The sequence below is a fragment of the Neoarius graeffei genome, chromosome 10, assembly GCF_027579695.1.
Source record: "Neoarius graeffei isolate fNeoGra1 chromosome 10, fNeoGra1.pri, whole genome shotgun sequence".
In the NCBI taxonomy this organism is placed as follows: Eukaryota; Metazoa; Chordata; class Actinopteri; order Siluriformes; family Ariidae; genus Neoarius; species Neoarius graeffei.
In genome coordinates this window covers 66,214,818-66,235,057 of record NC_083578.1, presented here as the reverse complement: position 1 = coordinate 66,235,057, position 20,240 = coordinate 66,214,818, and the positions used below count along the sequence as shown (strand labels likewise).

The 20,240-nt window shown below is 43.5% G+C and overlaps 1 protein-coding gene across 4 annotated transcripts in view; it reads left to right on the top strand.

The window, feature by feature from the left end:
- Positions 1-20,240, top strand: part of kazna (kazrin, periplakin interacting protein a) — a 170,990-nt gene that overhangs the window by 111,495 nt on the left and 39,255 nt on the right. For all 4 annotated transcript variants that reach the window (XM_060932141.1, XM_060932140.1, XM_060932143.1 and 1 more), the window contains 2 exons: positions 3,741-3,932; positions 19,092-19,228. In XM_060932141.1, the coding sequence (XP_060788124.1) occupies positions 3,741-3,932; positions 19,092-19,228 (329 nt within the window). The remainder of the gene's footprint in view (positions 1-3,740; positions 3,933-19,091; positions 19,229-20,240) is intronic.

Here is a 20,240-nt window from a genome sequence, read left to right as displayed (position 1 = left end):
CCACGCGCCCTGAGGTCGTTCAGCTATTGGTCAGAGACGACACGCGCACAAAGCGTTAAGTTCAAAAGTAGTCATGGAGGCTTTCCATGCTGTTATTCTTTTTAATGTCATCAAAGCTATATGTTTTTTTCCAGTTTTTACTGTTTTCACAATTGTGCGATTACTATGCTGTTGTACAAGTAATTTATCAGCGACGACTTCAAAGGGCAAGGCGGCTACGGAGGATAGCGCTGATGAGCGCACATCATGTTGTGACAGTTCTGGCTCTTCACGCAATAGATGAATTTCTTTTTTGCGTCGCTAGTACCGCCACTTTTTGAAAGAATGTCCCTGATTTTAATGTAGGTCTGACGAAGTTTCTTCACTTTTAGCCGACATTGTTCTGAGGAGCGCGTGAACCCCTTCTCCTTCATTTTCTCACTGAATACAGCAAACACGTCGGCATTTTTGTGTGTTCTCTCCAAAAGCTCAGATATGTGGACATCTGCCCATATATCCACAAGGGTGCGCATTTCTTCCTCGGCCCACGTTTGCCCCCTACTCATTTTTTGTACTCTGTAGTCTAGCCTACCACTGGCCTGAATGACTGAACGACTGTTGTAAGGTTCCCTTGACAACCGAAACAGTGTTTGCACTTTGCGGTGGAGTGTCAAGACTCTGTTTCCCATGATGCTCGACAAACGACGGAAGCTCCCGAGGTACAAAAAAGCAAAACTGTCGGATTAGGTCCGGTCTGCTTTCACACCTCCAAAAGGTCCGCACCAGGGTTCCTTTGGTCCGGACCGAGTCCGACCTTGCAGCTCGGTCTCGGTCCGCTTGTTTGGTCCGGACCAGAGTTCGGTGGTTTGTATTCAGACCAACCCAAAAGGTCCGGACCAAGGGAAATTTGGTTCGTTTGGTCCGGACCAAACAACGTAGGTGTAAATACGCCATAAATGTTGAAGTCCAACTGCAATTTATTTTTATTTGCACAGCACTGTGAAGTCCTATAGGCTGTGACTGAATACAACTCCAGCACAATTGAAGTTTTATTTCATTTTTATTTTCTTTTGTCACACATGTCTGAACTGAGACAGTAGTATGTGACTACGTTTTATATTTGAGACTACAGCTCCCTAATCCATCACAAAATCCAATTTTGTGTTTTGTATGTTCAGTACTGCCTAGTATGTGAGTGAATAAACTCCGTTACCATTTTCTCTTGTCCCAGCAGTTTTTAACAAGTACTTTTAGCATAAAATGTGTTCACCATTTTAATTAACATTTCACTTTAAAAGCCTTACTCATTTTACATAGATTTTAAAAAATGCGATTAATCGCGATTAACTATATGAAATTTTGAGATTAATCGCGATTAAATTTTTTTAATCGTTTGACAGCCCTAATTAAAATACACTTCATGTCTTAAATTAATGATGGATGTCGTTTCTCTTTACTTAGTTGAGCGGTTTTTGACACATGGATTACTACAGTTGTTGAACAGGACTATTTACTGTATTTTTAGTATTTACTGTTTGATCTCAAACATATTAAAGGAGAACTGAAGGCAATTTTTTTAATCCAAATTCTCATCTCATTATCTCTAGCCGCTTTATCCTTCTATAGGGTCGCAGGCAAGCTGGAGCCTATCCCAGCTGACTACGGGTGAAAGGCGGGGTACACCCTGGACAAGTCGCCAGGTCATCACAGGGCTGACACATAGACACAGACAACCATTCACACTCACATTCACACCTACGCTCAATTTAGAGTCACCAGTTAACCTAACCTGCATGTCTTTGGACTGTGGGGGAAACCGGAGCACCCGGAGGAAACCCACGCGGACACGGGGAGAACATGCAAACTCCGCACAGAAAGGCCCTCGCCGGCCCCGGGGCTCGAACCCAGGACCTTCTTGCTGTGAGGCGACAGCGCTAACCACTACACCACCGTGCCGCCTAATCCAAATTCTATTTATCTCATTTTATTAAATATAGAAATGCATTTCTGACAGCTATTCTGTCACTGCTATAGCAAGTTATGAGTGTTTGAAATATGCTGTGTAATATATCAGTCCATATGTCAAAGCAGTGGCTATAAACGAGATTCGCTGAGACCTGTGCGAGACATCGTAGGACGGAAGTAAAACATGCAGCAGAAATCAAAGTGACCGACATTGTCAAAAGACGCGCGCACCCTCTTTCGAATGCTGATGTAATCAAGCCGGAAGTTTTGTTTATTTTGATAGCAATCAGGAAAGTTTGAAAAAAGTAGGCAGTAATCGTCATTTAAACTCGTTTTTGTGCAATATTTCGTTTGGAAAACAGTTTTCAAAATGGCGGCACTGACACCTGGCTGACACTTCACGTTTCAAAGTCTCACACAAGTCTCGTGAAGATCGTGCGGATAAGCGACGCCTGCCGTGGACCAAACGAACTAAATTCGACATGGCTAAAAACCGAATAGGCTGATCAGTATAATATTTAATTGCAATTAGTTGCCAATATGAGTCACGATATAAGGTTACTAAAACCGAAAATGTAATGGAATAACACGTTAATTAAGAAATAAAGCAAGTTTAAAAATGACTTCAGTTCTCCTTTAAGAAGACAAGAAATTGCACTAACTTTTGACGAGGCACCTGTTAATTAAAAAGCATTCCAGGTGACTCCCAAATGAGGATGGGTTCCCTTTTGAGTCTGGTTCCTCTCGAGGTTTCTTCCTCGTGTCGTCTGAGGGAGTTTTTCGTTGCCACAGGCTCGCTCATTGGGGATAGATTAGGGATAAAATTAGCTCGTGTTTTAAGTCGTTCAAATTCTGTAAAGCTGCTTTGTGACAATGTTTATTGTTAAAAGCGCTATATGGTACAAATAAACTTGACTTGACTCCCTCGTGAAGCTGGTTAAGATAATGCCAATAGTGTGCAAAGCATCATCAAGGTCAACGCTGGCTACTTGGAAGAATTTAAAATATGAAACACCCCCCCCCCCCCCCCCCCCCTTTATATATACCGTATAAACACGTGTTTACCATATAATTTGATGTCTTCAGTGTTGCAAATATATTGCAGTGTATTTACAATCTATTCCATATAAATATTTTAAAATGCCAAAAAAAATTTTCAATGCGTTTTTTTTCCCCCCCTATATGGGACACGGACGCACGCGCACACAATCGCTGAGATGTCCCTGAAGCAAAGAGCACTTCTCTGAAGCCCTGTTAACATTCATACATGCACAAAACGTCTTACCTCAACTCTTAACCTTTAATCTCAAAGTTCTGTACTCTGCAAAATATGTTTTTAAAATAAGTGTGGAAAAACGCTCATCTATCCTGAAATACATATTTAAGTAACAGTGGGTCCGCAGGGCAGCCAGCGACGTCGTTAATATATTCGCATATTCCAGTTCTCAGCAGACTGAAGCAATTTGCATTAAGTAGCTGGCTTTCAGTAATCATTAGTCATAATCGCCATCTCTTTCATCTCCTAAATGGCCATTACAAAAGCTTTTAATGGACCTTTCACACACGTACAGTCAGTCCCGAGCCAAATCCAAAACGCACACCAACACGGTGTTTAATAATCCAAACCCAATCAGCGGTGATGCACTCTCACCAACTTTTAATTGTCCCCTTGATCTTAAATAATGACCAGGGAATGAATAGGAATTATGGCGTATGGAGCAATAACGCTAACACGACATCACTGCCAAAAAGTATTGCACTTGTTTTATTACGCCACTTCCTCTTTGTGTCGGTAGTGCTGCTGCGCGAGGAGGTGCTGGCTCTGCAGGAGGAGGTAGCGGAGCTGAAGCGGATGAAGGAGATGCTGAATAAGGAGCTGGACGAGTGTGGGGGTGGCTGCTCTGCAGAGCTGCTCTCTGCCGCTGAACTTCGAGTGCAGCTCTCTCACCGAGAGCGAGACCTGGACCGCGCTACTGAAGCACTGCAGGGTGAGTCCACACTACCAGCGAGCCTCGCACTAAATCCGAAGCAATTTCCAAATCCTCGCTCCATCACATGAATGCACACTGCGGTGGAGTCCCTTAAAATAGTAGCTATGTAGAAAATATGCACTGCTCCTTATATTAAAGTTTTTTGGGGTTTTTTCGCATTTACAGTACAGAAATGGACGGTTTTGTCTGTTCTTCTCATTTCCACATAGATTTTCACCGGGTTCTCCAGCTGTCCCCGGCCTCCCAGAAACACACCAGGTTTAGCTTATTAAATTGCCAGTAGGTGCGCTGCAGTGGAATAATGTCCCATCCGTGGTGCATTCGCACCTCCTGTCTAGGGTTCCTGGCATAGGCTTCTGATCCATCATGACCCCAACCCTGATAAAATGTTTACTGAAAGTGAATAAATGAACGACGGAATGTAATTTGCAAGCAAAAGATGCCCCTTTTCCACCAAAGCAGTTCCAGGGCTGGTTCGGGGCCAGTGCTTAGTTTGGAACCGGGTTTTCTGTTTCCACTGACAAAGAACTGGGTCTGGGGCCAGAAAAAACGGTTCCAGGCTAACACCAACTCTCTGCTGGGCCAGAGGAAAGAACCGCTTACGTCAGCGGGGGGCGGAGTTGTTAAAACCAATAACAAGACCGCGAAAGATCGCCATTTTTAAGCGACAAGAAGCAGCAGCTGTACAAACGCGAAGTCATCCATTATTAGGGCCCGAGCCCTATGGTTCTTGTAAGAGTTCACTATTATTATTCTTCCGTCTTCTTCTTCTTCTTCTTCCGTCTTCTTCTTCTTTATTTTTCTCCGCTGTTGGGCCATTTTCGGGGCGCTTGCCATGGGCGAAAACGCACGAAATTTGGCACCAGTTCCGAGAATTGCCACCGCTACTCAGAACCAGAAGCCCAAACTTGGCCGGGGCTCAGGGCCTCTATAGCGCCCCCTAAGTCGTTGTGATTTTGGCCTCCCGCATTAAGGTGCCTGGGTCCCATGTAGTTTGTAGTAGTGGCATGCCATTTGGTACGCATATGTATCTCACTAAGCCGGACAAAAATGTAATGCCATTGCATTAGCCACGCCCAACAGGAAGTGAGGTAATTTCACTTTTGTGCGAAATGCATGGCCACGAAGACGGCGCAACTCCTCCTAGACCGTTCATAGGAATGTCACCAAAATTGATACACATCATCTACAGACATGGCTGACAAAAGTTACTAAATACGTTTCACGTAGGATTAACCGTTCAGAAGTTATACGTCAATCAATTTTCGATGCAAAATTTTACATGCTTAAAAATTCATAACAAATCTTCTGATTGCTCAAAACTGCTCATACTTCACACGCAAATCACTCATTGGGCTTCTGACATGTTACCCAATTTCTGTGATATTTCGCCACTGGGGGCGCTATTTTGGGGCAAAAATTCCAATCTTTCCTCAAATTTGGTCAAACTTCACGGCCACCCTCTTACTACCTCCCATGTCATGTATACCACATTTTGGGAATTTTCGTCCATGGGGGGCGCTGTTTTTGGCCGGCGATATTGCTCCAAAACGGGTTTTTGGTAAATAATTCCATAATGCTTTTCCTTCACACCACTACCTTGTGATAGTACGTTGCTGTTGTAGACACTTATTTTTCCAACTCATAATCGCTCATGTACAGCATAGCGCCACCTACTGACATGGGAAAAACCAAAAAATTTATTCTTCAAAAATCTATATCTCATCTTCTATTTACTCAATTGTCATCAAACTTCATACGCATACTCTTCATAGCTCACCTGACATATACGCCAAATTTTGTGCACTTTCGCCACTGGGGGCGCTATTTTTGGGCAAAAAATCCAATCTTTCCTCAAATTTGGTCAAACTTCACGGCCACCCTCTTACTACCTCCCATGTCATGTTTACCACATTTTGGGAATTTTCGTCCATGGGGGGCGCTGTTTTTGGCCGACGCAATTGCTCCAACACGGGTTTTTGGTAAATAATTCCATAATGCTTTTCCTTCACACCACTACCTTGTGATAGTACGTTGCTGTTGTAGACACTTATTTTTCCAACTCATTATCGCTCATGTACAGCATAGCGCCACCTACTGACATGGGAAAAACCAAAAAATTTATTCTTCAAAAATCTATATCTCATCTTCTATTTACTCAATTGTCATCAAACTTCATACGCAAACTCTTCATAACTCACCTGACATATACGCCAGATTTTGTGCACTTTCGCCCCTGGGGGTGCTGGTTATGGCAAAAATGATATTGCAGCTTCTGATTTGTCAAACTTGCCAAGCAAACTCTTTACAAGACCCTTATTGGGGCGCTTGCCATGGTCGACAACGCACGAAATTTGGCTCCTTTTTCTTAGACTGCCACCGCTACTGAGAACCAGAAGCCCAGATCCAGGCGGGCCTCAGGGCCTCTATAGCGCCCCCCCAGCACCGTACAGTGCGAGACCCTATTGTTGCCATGTGTCCAATTCTGTGCTTTGTCGCCATTGTGGGAGTAATGTCTCTTGCCGAAGAAGCTGTGGAAGGTCTTTCGCGGGGTCGCATGCCCCCGCCCCCCTTGGCCGCTGGCGCGAGGGCCCGTCGAGGCCGCTTGCGGCTTTAATTATTATTATTATTATTATTATTATTATTATTGCTGTTGTTGCTGCTGCTGCTTCCGTGTTGTTTTTGCTTCGATATTCGCGCCAAGGTTTATGCAAACGTAGCGATGTAACTGACGTATACAGCAACGTAATGACATGGCTTCCCTTAGCACCGTGAGCTATGGAAAAGCAAACTGGTTCTCAGCTGGCTCGCAAGTTGAACGAGTTGTGAACCAGCACCAGCACTGGAACTGATTTGGTGGAAAAGGGGTAAGAGAGAACTAAAAATGACTTGTGAAATTGCTGCAAGTTTTTTTTTTTTTCGTTTCATGTCCTCCGTTTTTCATTTTGATATTTCGTATCAAAATATGAAACTTAAAATATGTAGAAGTTCATATTTAATTCTGCTCCACTCCTATACATCCTCTAACTAACCCTAGTGTGTCTGACTCCGACCTTTTAACCAGGTCACTACGAGGGCAACCCTTTTACGTTCAGCTCAGATAATACAAGGTGACTCGTAATTGTTTCCGACGATAATCCTGACCCTATTACCCCGTATTAAGTTCCTTAAACAAGACCCATCATGCCGAGCCAAAGTTGCCAACGTTTATGATTGAGCCATAGCGTTTATGATTCCCCCCCCACACACACACACTTTGCTGATGATACAGGAGACACCCAAAAACTACACATGCTTTTTCTGAACACAGCAGCAGTCCGATCAAACGTAAATAAAATTTACCTGGAGGAAAAGCTGTTCACTAAAGAGACATTGGACATGAAAGGCATTTGTCTGCTCACAGTTCCTTTCACTCCATGCCAGCTTTACCGAAGTGAACTTCATGTGAATTTATGAGCTTCGGCCTTGTGAACCGATATAAAACAAGGAGACAGAGTTATAATTTGGCCTTTAAAAAAGGAAATGGCTTCTTATTATTAATGCATGGTGACATCTGGCTTTTTATCTCATCATCTCATTTCTCTCCCTTAATTTGATCTTGGCCAATTCCCACCCACTCCAGCTCTCACCTTTCATCCCAACCGGGGATTGTGAAGGCTAAAGCTATGGTCACGCTACAGCTTGCGATGAGTTATCGATGAAAACGAGGCGTTTTTGTGACTATGCATGGCGATATACAGGTGAACTAAAAGTTGTGGTCACACACCAGGCAAACACTTAACTGCCACGCCTTCGTGCGCTCAAGCGGCCACGCTCACTCTCAGGAAACCGGCATTATGGGAAACACCTGATGCTGATTTGAGCACAATCAGCACGCGCATATACAGTAAGGACGCGGTTTTCACAGAGGCTTTGCGAAGTATTGTTTGTTTCTAGCCATTTAGCCAGTAACTCTGGGTATATACTCTGCGTTCTGTTTTGTTTTTGTAAATCTCACGCCTGCTAAACAACACTCTTCCTGCACTTGGATCCGTCTGCCGCCGCATACCTGACAGAATACTTGCAAAGTCTCTATGAAAACGGCGTCCTTGTATGCGTGTGCTGATTGCGCTCAAATCAGCATCAGGTGTTTCCCGTAACGACTGGGTCCCAAGCATGCGCGCAATGCGCTCCAAAGGATCTCGGAATGTAAATGAGCTTTTTAAGTCTCGGTGAAGGTTAGGCTATACCAAGCTGCTGTGTTAATGAGGCTCCCGTGAGCATCGGGGATCTGGGTTCGAGACACATGCATCTCAAGAGGCTCGACAAAGGTTCCCTGAGCTTCAGGAAGTATTCCCAAACCCATCTGCGAGTGTTCCCTGATGAAAACATCGGCACCAAATTTCAATCCATGCATTTACATTTTTTCATGCAGTTTTTGGCCATTCGTAACGCAGAGACACACCAAAAACAACTTGTGAAGCTCGGAGGACATTCGCCATGTATCGCACGATTGGTGGCGACACTCCCAACTTTTTTCGTCAAGTACTCGCAAACCCATCGCGAGCTGTAGCATTACCAGGGCCTAACATGCTTCCTTCGAGACACACGAAGCCAGCAAATCACGTCTTTTCAAACTGCTGCATCTCAGGACAGCGTAACTAACACACTTGTAGATGAGCATAATCCGCCCTCTTCTGCATACATGAGCTCATGGCAGAGGCCCATGATGAGCTCATGCCACTGTGATTGACAGGGAAGAGAGAGTATCCTATCCCAGCCCTTCTCCATCCCTCTCTCGCTCTGCTCTATCATAAGACAGTTCCCAACCGGAGAAGCTGAAATCTAACACATGCTTCCTTTGGGATAAACAAAACCAGCCAACCACATTTTTCAAACTCGCGCTGCATCACAGGGCAGCATATCGCACTCCGGCATATGCTGGGCTGTGTGTGTGTGTGTGTGTGTGTGTGTGTGTGGGGTACGATTCTGTTTCTGTCTGCCTGTTTTTGGATTTCTTTGCTAGCAATGTTGGCACTTCTGACTAGCTCTGTTACAAATTACAGACCCAGACTTTGGCATAACTGAGCATTATTTTTTCCAGTATCTCTCATCTCATTATCTGTAGCTGCTTTAAACTGTTCTACAGGGTCGCAGGCAAGCTGGAGCCTATCCCAGCTGACTACGGGCGAAAGGCGGGGTACACCCTGGACAAGTCGCCAGGTCATCACAGGGCTGACACATAGACACAGACAACCATTCACACTCACATTCACACCTACGGTCAATTTAGAGTCACCAGTTAACCTAACCTGCATGTCTTTGGACTGTGGGGGAAACCGGAGCACCCGGAGGAAACCCACACGGACACGGGGAGAACATGCAAACTCCACACAGAAAGGCCCTCACCGGCCCCGGGGCTCGAACCCGGACCTTCTTGCTGTGAGGCGACAGCGCTAACCACTACACCACCGTGCCGCCAGTATCTTTCTTTTTGTAAAAATTTGAAATGATGATTTTTAACTGCATATAAATTTCGAGATGAATTATTAAGGATGTACCAATGTAAGCTAGAATTTCTGGATTGGGGCTTGAATCTCTGCTTCAGAATGGTTTTGGATGAGACACATTTTCCAACGTGATCCTGTGAATGCCAGCATGTTTGTCATGATGTTTGTATTGGATCAGTATTGTGTATCAGATGATACCTCAGGCTCTGATATCAGTATCAAGAATGGAAAAAGTAGGTCTTGTTACACTGGCTGTCATTAAATGTCCAGGCTAAACATGTTCATATAAATTTCTCTCATGTTTATGTATAATTTATACGTCTTTGACATTTGGCCTTATTTTTTTTTATTTAAAAAAAATAAATAAATACAACTGGTTAGACAACTGGTTAGTTTCTGTCCATGGCTTCGATTGGACAAGTGGTGTTCCAAGAGTGCTGATGTTTAGGATAACACTGGTTACAGTTCACTCTTTATAGTTTATTGTGTGATGAAAAGGGTTACTATGCTAATTACGGGCTGTTGGTCAGTCTGTGGATGACTCTATCCGGCTGTGACCTTTTTTTTTTTTTTGGAACTGTTCTTGTTATAAACAAAATATTTGCCTGTATTGTATCTGAAATATCAGTTAATCAATATTGATTCTTGTATATAGATCTGTTACTGCATCCTTATGCTTATGGCCAAATGGGAAGTGGTGGTTCAGAGGTTAAAGCTGCTGACTCCAAAGTTCGATTCTGGGCAAAAAATGTTCCATTTCCATTGCTGTTGGAGTTTTGAGATGTTTCGCTACTGCACACACCGTGTACCCAATGTATAAATGTTTTGCCGAGATACAAAGCGTCCCGCGTTTTACAATTCCGGAGATTGCCGAAGCAAGTGAGTAACGATATCACGTGACCACTGTAGGGTGTGTTTGACCTACTTTTAATAAAAACAAGTCGGCATGGACAAACATGGCAGACTCTGCTATCCCGGCAGAAAAGAAAAGGAAAGCCTGCGTCATGAGTGCAACTGCAAGATAGATAGAGCAAGGTTAGATGATGTCTTTTTTTCTGAACAGATAACTAAATCATTTTAGCTAGCGCTTAGCTATCTTAGCTTTAGAATGCATGGGCTCGACTCCACGGTAGCGAGTATGGAGTTAAAACATTAGCTGTATGATCTTGCAGAGAAAGAAACGAGAACACAAAAGCAGTAACAGAGAAAAGATGTATTTGTCTTTTGTTTCACGGATTTATTCGCGAATGTCAACCACAAATTACACCTGCGACTCAAAACTCTCCGAAGTTGATGCAGTCACGATGTTTTCCGCGCAGTGCCGTCTTGGTGTGACTCAGTTCCATAGTTGGAGCTCCTCACGTTTGGCTGTTTCCGTAGGGCCATACTGTTTACCTCAAGAGGGAGGAAAACGGTCCCAAAATGGAAAAAAGCAACCCTCGGTACATCAAAGTGATCACATCTCGTCTGTATGATCTTGTTCTTGTTGGGATGTTGGTCTTGTCATGCCATGCACAATTAAAAAAAAAAAAAATTAAATTTCAGATGACTGCGGTCAGTACTTTTAAGGCTCTGGGTTACTGATCAGAAGGTGGGGGGGGGTCAAGCTGCCACTGCTGGGCCCTTTAGCAAGGGCCTTAACCCTCTCGGCTCATTATTATGGCTGCCCCTGTGCTCTGACCTCAGCTTTCAGCTCTCTAGCAAGCTGGTGTATGTTAGGGTGGTCCCGAAATGTCTCTCATCTCATCTCATTATCTGTAGCCGCTTTATCCTTCTACAGGGTCGCAGGCAAGCTGGAGCCTATCCCAGCTGACTACGGGCGAAAGGCGGGGTACACCCTGGACAAGTCGCCAGGTCATCACAGGGCTGACACACAGACACAGACAACCATTCACACCCACATTCACACCTACAGTCAATTTAGAGTCACCAGTTAACCTAACCTGCATGTCTTTGGACTGTGGGGGAAACCGGAGCACCCAGAGGAAACCCACGCGGACACGGGGAGAACATGCAAACTCCACACAGAAAGGCCCTCGCCGCCAGCCACGGGGCTCGAGCCCGGACCTTCTTGCTGTGAGGCGACAGCGCTAACCACTACACCACCGTGCCGCCCCGTCCCGAAATGTATGGGAAAAATTTTTTTTTACCAAAACATTCCAACCACCCTACCCTTTTTTTTACATAGGCTAAAAGAAGGCAACAAGCAAAATTTCAGAAAAATTGGTTAATATTTAGAGGTGCCACACGAGGTTGCAAATCGGGTTAAGCCATTAAAGGAAAAGGCAACTTTTGTACAAAATCACCACAAATAGATAGATAAATATATAAAGTAATCGATCATGGAATTTATAGAGAAAGAACAGACCGCATAACAGTATCTTTTAACTTTTAATAATATGGGCTTGCGCTGAGCTCAGCGAAGATGCGTTCCACCATATTGATCTACTGTGTGACGTCATGCGGCCCACCACTGAAAAGAACTCTTCAGTGCTTCATGGCAATAAGGTAAAAAACCAGTACAATCGCTTCTTCAAAGTTTCACCAAATGGTTTTATTTATGCAACTTAAAGCTCATAATACTGTACAACTTTGGTTGAGTAAAAACACGGAGCAAAAACATGGCTGAATCCTGAATGACTCCTATTTGGATTTGTCCTACCAAGCCTACTGCGCATGCGCGAAGCGTCTCGGCTCGGTTTTCCCTTTCGGGCGCTCTCGTTTTCTGTTAGAATTTGGTAAAGAAAAAAATAAATAAATATTATTTACCAGCTTACCGGGTCCATGAACATAAATCTGACAGCTGACAAGGTCGGGATATAAACGAATCGAATACCAGCCACCTGCCGGGACTCCTAATCACAGTGATCTGCTTGTAAACACTGTTTTCATGGGCTCAGTGACGTCACAGATCAGAGGGAGGCGCATTAACGAAAGATTCTGATTGGTTTATAGTTGCCCACAATCTCAAAATGGCCGACTCCTCCAACTTCGACTCCTCTGTGTCAATTCATGATTTCAAAGTTAAAAATATTTTTTTATGTTCGATATATAATGGAAATAATTAACGGAATTGATTACGTACATGTTTTTCTCCTATTACACACCTGGTTTTGTACAAAAGTTGCCTTTTCCTTTAACATTAGTTGGTGCGTAGACTGTTGCAGAGAAGATCTCAAACCCCCAAAAATTCACAGTTCTAGAGGGAATATGCCACTTCTATGAAAAAGAAGAGGCAGGAAGAGTTTATAGACTGATAGAAGGTTAACTTTCATGCACTAAGGGGTTCTTAAACAATGAGCACTGATCGTAATATGCTGATGAAGTTGTGAATGTTTTTCTTTCTATGTTTTTCAGACGGCTAGCAACAGTAATACAAGTAGTACCGGTGGTGCAAAGCACAAAACCAGAAAGGACAGTTATGTTTGGTTAATTGGTCCCACTTCCAAGGAACTGTCTGAGAGAAAGCTTCCTTCTGCTAGGGAAGTCCTTAGTGTGTTCTTTTATCTCCACAAGATACCATAATACCGAAGGGTTTATAAAATCACAGACAAGTAATAGCTATTGTTATTTTGAACACAGGAAGTTATATTACTGTATTGTTTGTATTAATATGAAACAGTTAATAAGCCACATTATTTTATATTGTGGGGCGGCACGGTGGTGTAGCGGTTAGCGCTGTCGCCTCACAGCAAGAAGGTCCGGGTTCGAGGCCCGTGGCTGGCGGCGAGGGCCTTTCTGTGCGGAGTTTGCATGTTCTCCCCGTGTCCGCGTGGGTTTCCTCCGGGTGCTCCGGTTTCCCCCACAGTCCAAAGACATGCAGGTTAGGTTAACTGGTGACTCTAAATTGACCGTAGGTGTGAATGTGAGTGTGAATGGTTGTCTGTGTCTGTCAGCCCTGTGATGACCTGGCGACTTGTCCAGGGTGTACCCCGCCTTTCGCCCGTAGTCAGCTGGGATAGGCTCCAGCTTGCCTGCGACCCTGTAGAACAGGATAAAGCGGCTAGAGATGATGAGATGAGATTTTATATTGTGTCTTGAGTGAAAACTTTAATGGCTTTGTGGCACCTCTAAACATTGTTCAATCTTAACCAAATTTCGCACAATAACTTCTTTTAGGCAATGTAAAAAAAAAAGGTAAGGTGGTCGTAACAAAATCCTAAAAAAAAAAATTTGGGGACCACCCTAGTGTATGTGAAAGAAGAATTTCACAGTGCTTGTGTGTGTGTGTGTGTGTGTGTGTGTGTGTGTGTGTGTGTGTGTGTGTGAGAGAGTCAGACTTCTTCAGATCACAGCAATGCTGATGTGTTTTAAATATTCTAAAGTGTCCTCAGGGAGTCACTCTCTCGTTCTGTCTAGTAGGAGAAATGGTCATGGGCTCCTGCCATCCTCTGAACGTAATATCTGTCTCATTTAAAAATCATAAAAAGCCATGACCTCATCTATATGAGTCTTCCTGGAGCTCATTATTTATTATAAAGATGAAAAGCCATTTAGAGAGCGTTTTATCAAACTGGATTTGGGAATGGAGGGAATAGTTTCATCGTAGCATATAGTAGTATTCGTTTCTGTGCATCAGTGTGTTGCTCTGCACCTTTCATTTCCCACGCTGCTTGAAAGCAAGAGTTCATTTCCGCCTGCCAGTATAAATAAAGCTTTGTTCCGTTCTCATAATGAGTCATTTGCGCGATCCTCCCTGCCTATCACATCAGTAATGCTTTGGTGTTTGTTTATTTTGTGTTTTCTGGCTTCTGGCTGGTCACGCCTGTAAATACACACAGTGTTGTGGAAAGATTCCTTTTATTTCCTTCATTTTGAAAAGGAAAGTCCCACTCACTAACAGCATTTTACAAAGGAGCCTTGGTTCCAAGCCATAGAACATGCATCGACTTTCCAATTACCATTTCTAATGAGTTTTTAACTGCAGCGGGGTTTTTTTATTTAAAATATGCGATTACGCTATCCTTTATTCAGAACACAAACAAAACAAAACGCATAGCATACACAAAGCTCCCAAAGAGACATTGATGAGAGTTTTTCAATTGCATTCGATAGCCGAAGAGCTGGTCAGGGCTATAACCCATGCCTCCACTTCCTCCGCCAGGTGCTCGTGTGTGTGTGTGTCAGAGCGAGAGAGAGCGTGAGCAGGGGGGGTCTTTGTAGAATGTTGGCTAGCATTTCCCTTCTACATAATGAGTCTTTATTTGGGGAAAAGTAGACAGATTGTCCAAAGTAAAAGTTGCACAGAATTTGCAAGTCAGATGAGCTATACCCTCGCTAACTGTACACTGTAAACCAGAGAGCGAGAGGGAAGGAAAACATTTAATGAATGCATTTATTTGCTCTGAACGTTTTGTTACTACACTATACAGTGCTGAGGAATTTTTTTAAAGTATGCCTAAACCCAAAATAAGGCAGAGCAGCAAGAGCCTGATATGTGCAGGGGTCGAGGCCCACCGGCGTGTGAGCATGTCCCACCACTCACAAATCTTGCTCCAGCTATGGGTCAAATACTGGAGACCAGCACGGCCCTGGCAGAAGATAACACAATGTTCCAACGGCGAAGGGTGCATGAGGGCACCACAAGCCCCGCCGGCCAATATCTCTTAGGAGGGAGGCAGAATCTTGGATTGCCTTCACAAATAGCTCTGGGAACAGTGAAGGGGCCAATCACCCGGTCATTGGTATCAAATGATTACAGAAACCCTGACAAAGCAAGTAAACACTCCGAACCTAAGAAGAAAGAGACCTGCACAAGGAAAAATGAAGCTGAGGGGAGAAAGCCGAAAAGAAGCCACCCAGCCGAAACTTTTTGTAAACCCAAGAGCATTTTTTTTTTTTTAAACTATAAATCTTTTTTTGGCAGCTGAAATTTTTTTTTTTTTTTTGAGACTGCTTACACAGTTTTCTATTCGACACAGACCGTCTCAGCATTTCTGTAAATAAACTGACTCATGGAGCTGTGCTTTTAGGAGCTCAGTTAAAAGAAAACTCCATCCTGAAACACAGTGCCTATATTTATATCAGAACGTTTGCGACATGCTTAGCGATTCAGCTGCTGAATCCGTTTGTTGGTTGTGTCCTCACGTGAATACCGGAATCTGCGTTCAACTACAATTCCTAGAACACAACCCAACCTCCAAACATGACCAACAAGGACTACAATACCCAAACATCAGACTTTCTCATGTTCACATTCACCCGGTTAACACACACCTGAGGCGCGTTCAAATCCGGCAAACGGAGCCGAACGCTCCAGACGAACAGGTTTTCTTTGAACGTTTTTGTGTCAGCATTCCAGATTTGTTTGATTTAAATGCCTATTATTTTAGCTGTACGTGATGTGTATGAGTGAGACTAGACTAACAACCCGAGAGAGCAGTGCAACTGCTTCGCTAATGCAGTGTTTCCCACAGACCAGGTAGCAATTTGTGGTGTGCCGACGAGGGAATCGTGCGCGGCGGTGTCGTGGCGGTCGGTGGAGTCGGTCATTGGGGTGTATGCAAAGTGTTTACAGCGGGCGGTGTTCAAACACAGTATTTTTCTTCAGAGTCACCTGCTGGGACTATTTTAAAGCTACAAGAAGCATTTGAGATTATTCAGTTCAATCTAAATTCATTTAAGTTCTTTAAGAGAAGACAGCTAAAACAATTTTTACCAGAACCCGGCCTGGTTTCATTCCTCAACCAACTTTACATTACAGGGCAGGCCATTAGTTTGCTGGGCTTGATGTTGGTGGAAAACCTGTCTTTTAAATTATGAAAATTACTCACCAAAATTGAACTTAAAGTTTAGTTTTTACTAGAGATGCACCGATTGCAATTTTTTGGGCCGATTCTGATTTCCGATTTTCCATGGAGTGTGACCTGCCGATACCGATTTTGGCCGATTCCGATTTCATTTTTTCAAACCACTTCACAGCACACACAAAGACTATTTTTTCTTTTTATCTTTTCTTTAATAGAACATTTGCCAGATTTTCAGTAATAAATTTTCAACACCTCAAAGGTTGAAAACAAACAAAAAGACATTGTTCTTTGTAAAATCTTTCCTCATGTTTGGTATTAGCATATTAATTCCTGAAATAGGAAATTCACACAAACCTTTTTTCTTTTCCCATCCAATATCTTGCACAAAAACAACTTCCCCCTCATATATTATTTGCTACTGCTATGGAACACACTTTCATAAGCCTATTTAGATCTGAAAACTTATGCCTTATAGAACAACCCATTTCTTCATTCAGTATCAAAATACAAAAATAATTTCCAGTCATACGTACTTGTGCCATAGCCATTCTATCATCTTTGTCAAATGTATATTTGTAGAGTAATTTCCAATGGAATTAAGTGCAACTAAGGTTGTAAAACAAACAAAAAGACATTTTTCTCTCTCTTTGTACAAATCTAACTAGATGTTTGGTAATAGGCTAACGTATTAATTCCTGTACTGGGAAATTCACACAACCACAAACATCCAATATCTGGCACAAAAAAAAATTCACTATATTTGGATATCCAAATATAGTGAATTTTTTTTTTTTAAATGGCGCGTGCACCGGCGCTCGTTAGGTGCGCAGGACTGACACTGTTCTGCGCAAGCGCAACACAATCGCACTAGAAAGCATGTTCAAGCTGCCAGTGTAGCTGCAGTCTTTTTAGTTGCGAATTACGAGTATTTCCACTTTCATCTCTGTGATACACAAGTTTTGATCAGCAGAAAATCGGCATATTTTAATTTTAAGGGGTCGGAAGGCGAATCGGGAAGTGTGTGGGTGTGTGTGCGCGTGAACGAGAAGAAAGAGCGGAACGATACGCAACGGATTTTTTTTTTTTTTCAAAATCGCGAGTCTGATTGTGTGGCGATAGGAATCCATTGTGTGGCGCTGCGCCACACAATGGTCTATGTATGGGAAACCCTGTAATGCTAAGGATTGACGATGATTGCGTACAAAAAAGAGGCTTTCAGAAAAAGTATCGGTGTAACTGACGGGCAGGATAACCACTTGAATTGAAGCCATGGCCTAATGGTTAGAGAAGCAGCTTTGGGACCAAAAGGTTACCGGTTTGATTCCCTGGACCAACAGGAATGGCTGAAGTGTCCTTGAGCAAGGCACCTAACCCCCAACTGTTCCACAGGCTGCTCTAGGTATATTGTATGTCGCTCTGAATAAGAGCGTCTCATCTCATCTCATTATCTGTAGCCGCTTTATCCTTCTACAAGGTCGCAGGCGAGCTGGAGCCTATCCCAGCTGACTACGGGCGAAAGGCGGGGTACACCCTGGACAAGTCGCCAGGTCATCACAGGGCTGACACATAGACACAGACAACCATTCACACTCACATTCACACCTACGGTCAATTTAGAGTCACCAGTTAACCTAACCTGCATGTCTTTGGACTGTGGGGGGAAACCGGAGCACCCGGAGGAAACCCATGCGGACACGGGGAGAACATGCAAACTCCGCACAGAAAGGCCCTCGCCGGCCCCGGGGCTCGAACCCAGGACCTTCTTGCTGTGAGGCGACAGCGCTAACCACTACACCACCGTGCCGCCGGATAAGAGTGTCTGCTAAATGAAATTGAACACCTTGTGTATATGTTCTGGAACAACTCCCATCTGGGCGCACATCTCCCTTAGTCCAGCGTCCATGTTTGTTCGCTGAGAGCTACCGCCTCAGCGTTTGTGTGTTCACAGAGAACTGAAAGAAAACGAATGATGAAAATGTTTGCTAATTTGAAGACACCTCTGGACTCGATCACTTCACAGCCACGCTCGCAGTATATAAAGACACTCGGTTCTCACAGCCATTGAGAATTCTACGCGCAGTGTGTTTCTACTTGTTCTGACTAAGCCTTGCGATATTGTCATGTTGTCATTCTGGTTTGGTCGTTTCCTGATTCTTGCCTGGTCTAGTTTGTTGTTTGCTCATCGCCTGACCACCGAGTTCGTGCCTTTCGATTTGGATTTCTTTGAAAGCTTTAATAGAGCTGCGTTATACTTGCATGTGTCCACACCTGCCTTCCTGACAGGTTAGTGCTGTATTTTCGTCATCACGGTGAGGAGTCCTGGCGGTTATGTGGTGTGCTGATGTTACAGGAGAGATTTACGAGTGCAGTTACAATGCCGGTTAATGGGAGAGAATTTTTCTTTCATCTCCTAGCGGTCACGTTGTGCTGTTAGCACCGAAAAACAAAAAATAAGCTCTTGCGCTTTTCACGCATGCTGTTCCAGCAACGTTCAGTGTCCTTGATGACGCTATTGGCATGAAATTGAATTTTTGGAACCTGAGCTGTTCGAGCAGAGTTCCACATGAAGAGGTGAGAGCACTGGACAGAGTAAAGCTCTACTACACTGCTGTCTTGTCAAGTTGATGGGATTAACATGGCTCTCATATACTGTACGTGTGACTGATTTACTAGCAAATACAGTAGATGGCCTGCTAGCTGAGCTAGTTGGTGTAGATACTAGATTATTTTAGATGGCATGATGATGTATGTTTCCAGAATTCCATAATGTGTGTGGTTTTTTTTTTAATAAGGATTAAGGTGTAATGTTTCTGTGCACCTTTTTGCTAGTTTTTAAGCGTAATATGTTAAATAATGTTCAGGACCACTTTATCTCCCTCTCACACATTCACTTTGTGTCTCTTTGCTTCTCCGAGTAGCAATGAAGGCGGACCGTAAACGTTTGAAGATGGAGAAAGCCGAGCTGGTGAATCAGATGCAGCAGCTCTATGCTACGCTGGAGAGCCGGGAAGAGCAGCTCCGAGACTTCATCCGCAATTACGAGCAGCACCGCAAAGTAACACACACACACACACACACACACACGTTTGTCTCACTATCTTCATGAGGACCTTCCACTGACATATTGTGGTTAATTACAGTGTTTCTTGAAAGTTTGTGAACCCTTTAGAATTTTCTATATTTCTGCATAAATATGACCTTAAACATCATCAGATTTTCACACAAGTCCTAAAAGTAGACAACCCAGTTAAACAAATGAGACAAAAATATTATACTCTGTCATTTATTTATTGAGGAAAATGATCCAATATTACATATCTGTGAGTGGCAAAAGTATGTGAACCTCTAGGATTAGCAGTTAATTTGAAGGTGAAATTAGAGTCAGGTGTTTTCAATCAATGGGATGACAATCAGGTGTGAGTGGGCACCCTGTTTTATTTAAAGAACAGGGATCTATCAAAGTCTGATCTTCACAACACATGTTTGTGGAAGTGTATCATGGCACGAACAAAGGAGATTTCTGAGGACCTCAGAAAAAGTGTTGTTGATGCTCATCAGGCTGGAAAAGGTTACAAAACCATCTCTAAAGAGTTTGGACTCCACCAATCCACAGTCAGACAGATTGTATACAAATGGAAGAAATTCAAAACCATTGTTACCCTCCCCAGGAGTGGTCGACCAACAAAGATCACTCCAAGAGCAAGGCGTGTAATAGTCGGCGAGGTCACAAAGGACCCCAGGGTAACTTCTAAGCAACTGAAGGCCTCTCTCACATTGGCTAATGTTAATGTTCATGAGTCCACCATCAGGAGAACACTGAACAACAATGGTGTGCATGGAAGGGTTGCAAGGAGAAAGCCACTGCTCTCCAAAAAGAACATTGCTGCTCGTCTGCAGTTTGTTAAAGATCACGTGGACAAGCCAGAAGGCTATTGGAAATGTTTCATGGACGGATGAGACCAAAATAGAACTTTTTGGTTTAAATGAGAAGCGTTATGTTTGGAGAAAGGAAAACGCTGCATTCCAGCACAAGAACCCTATCCCATTTGTGAAACGTGGTGGTGGTA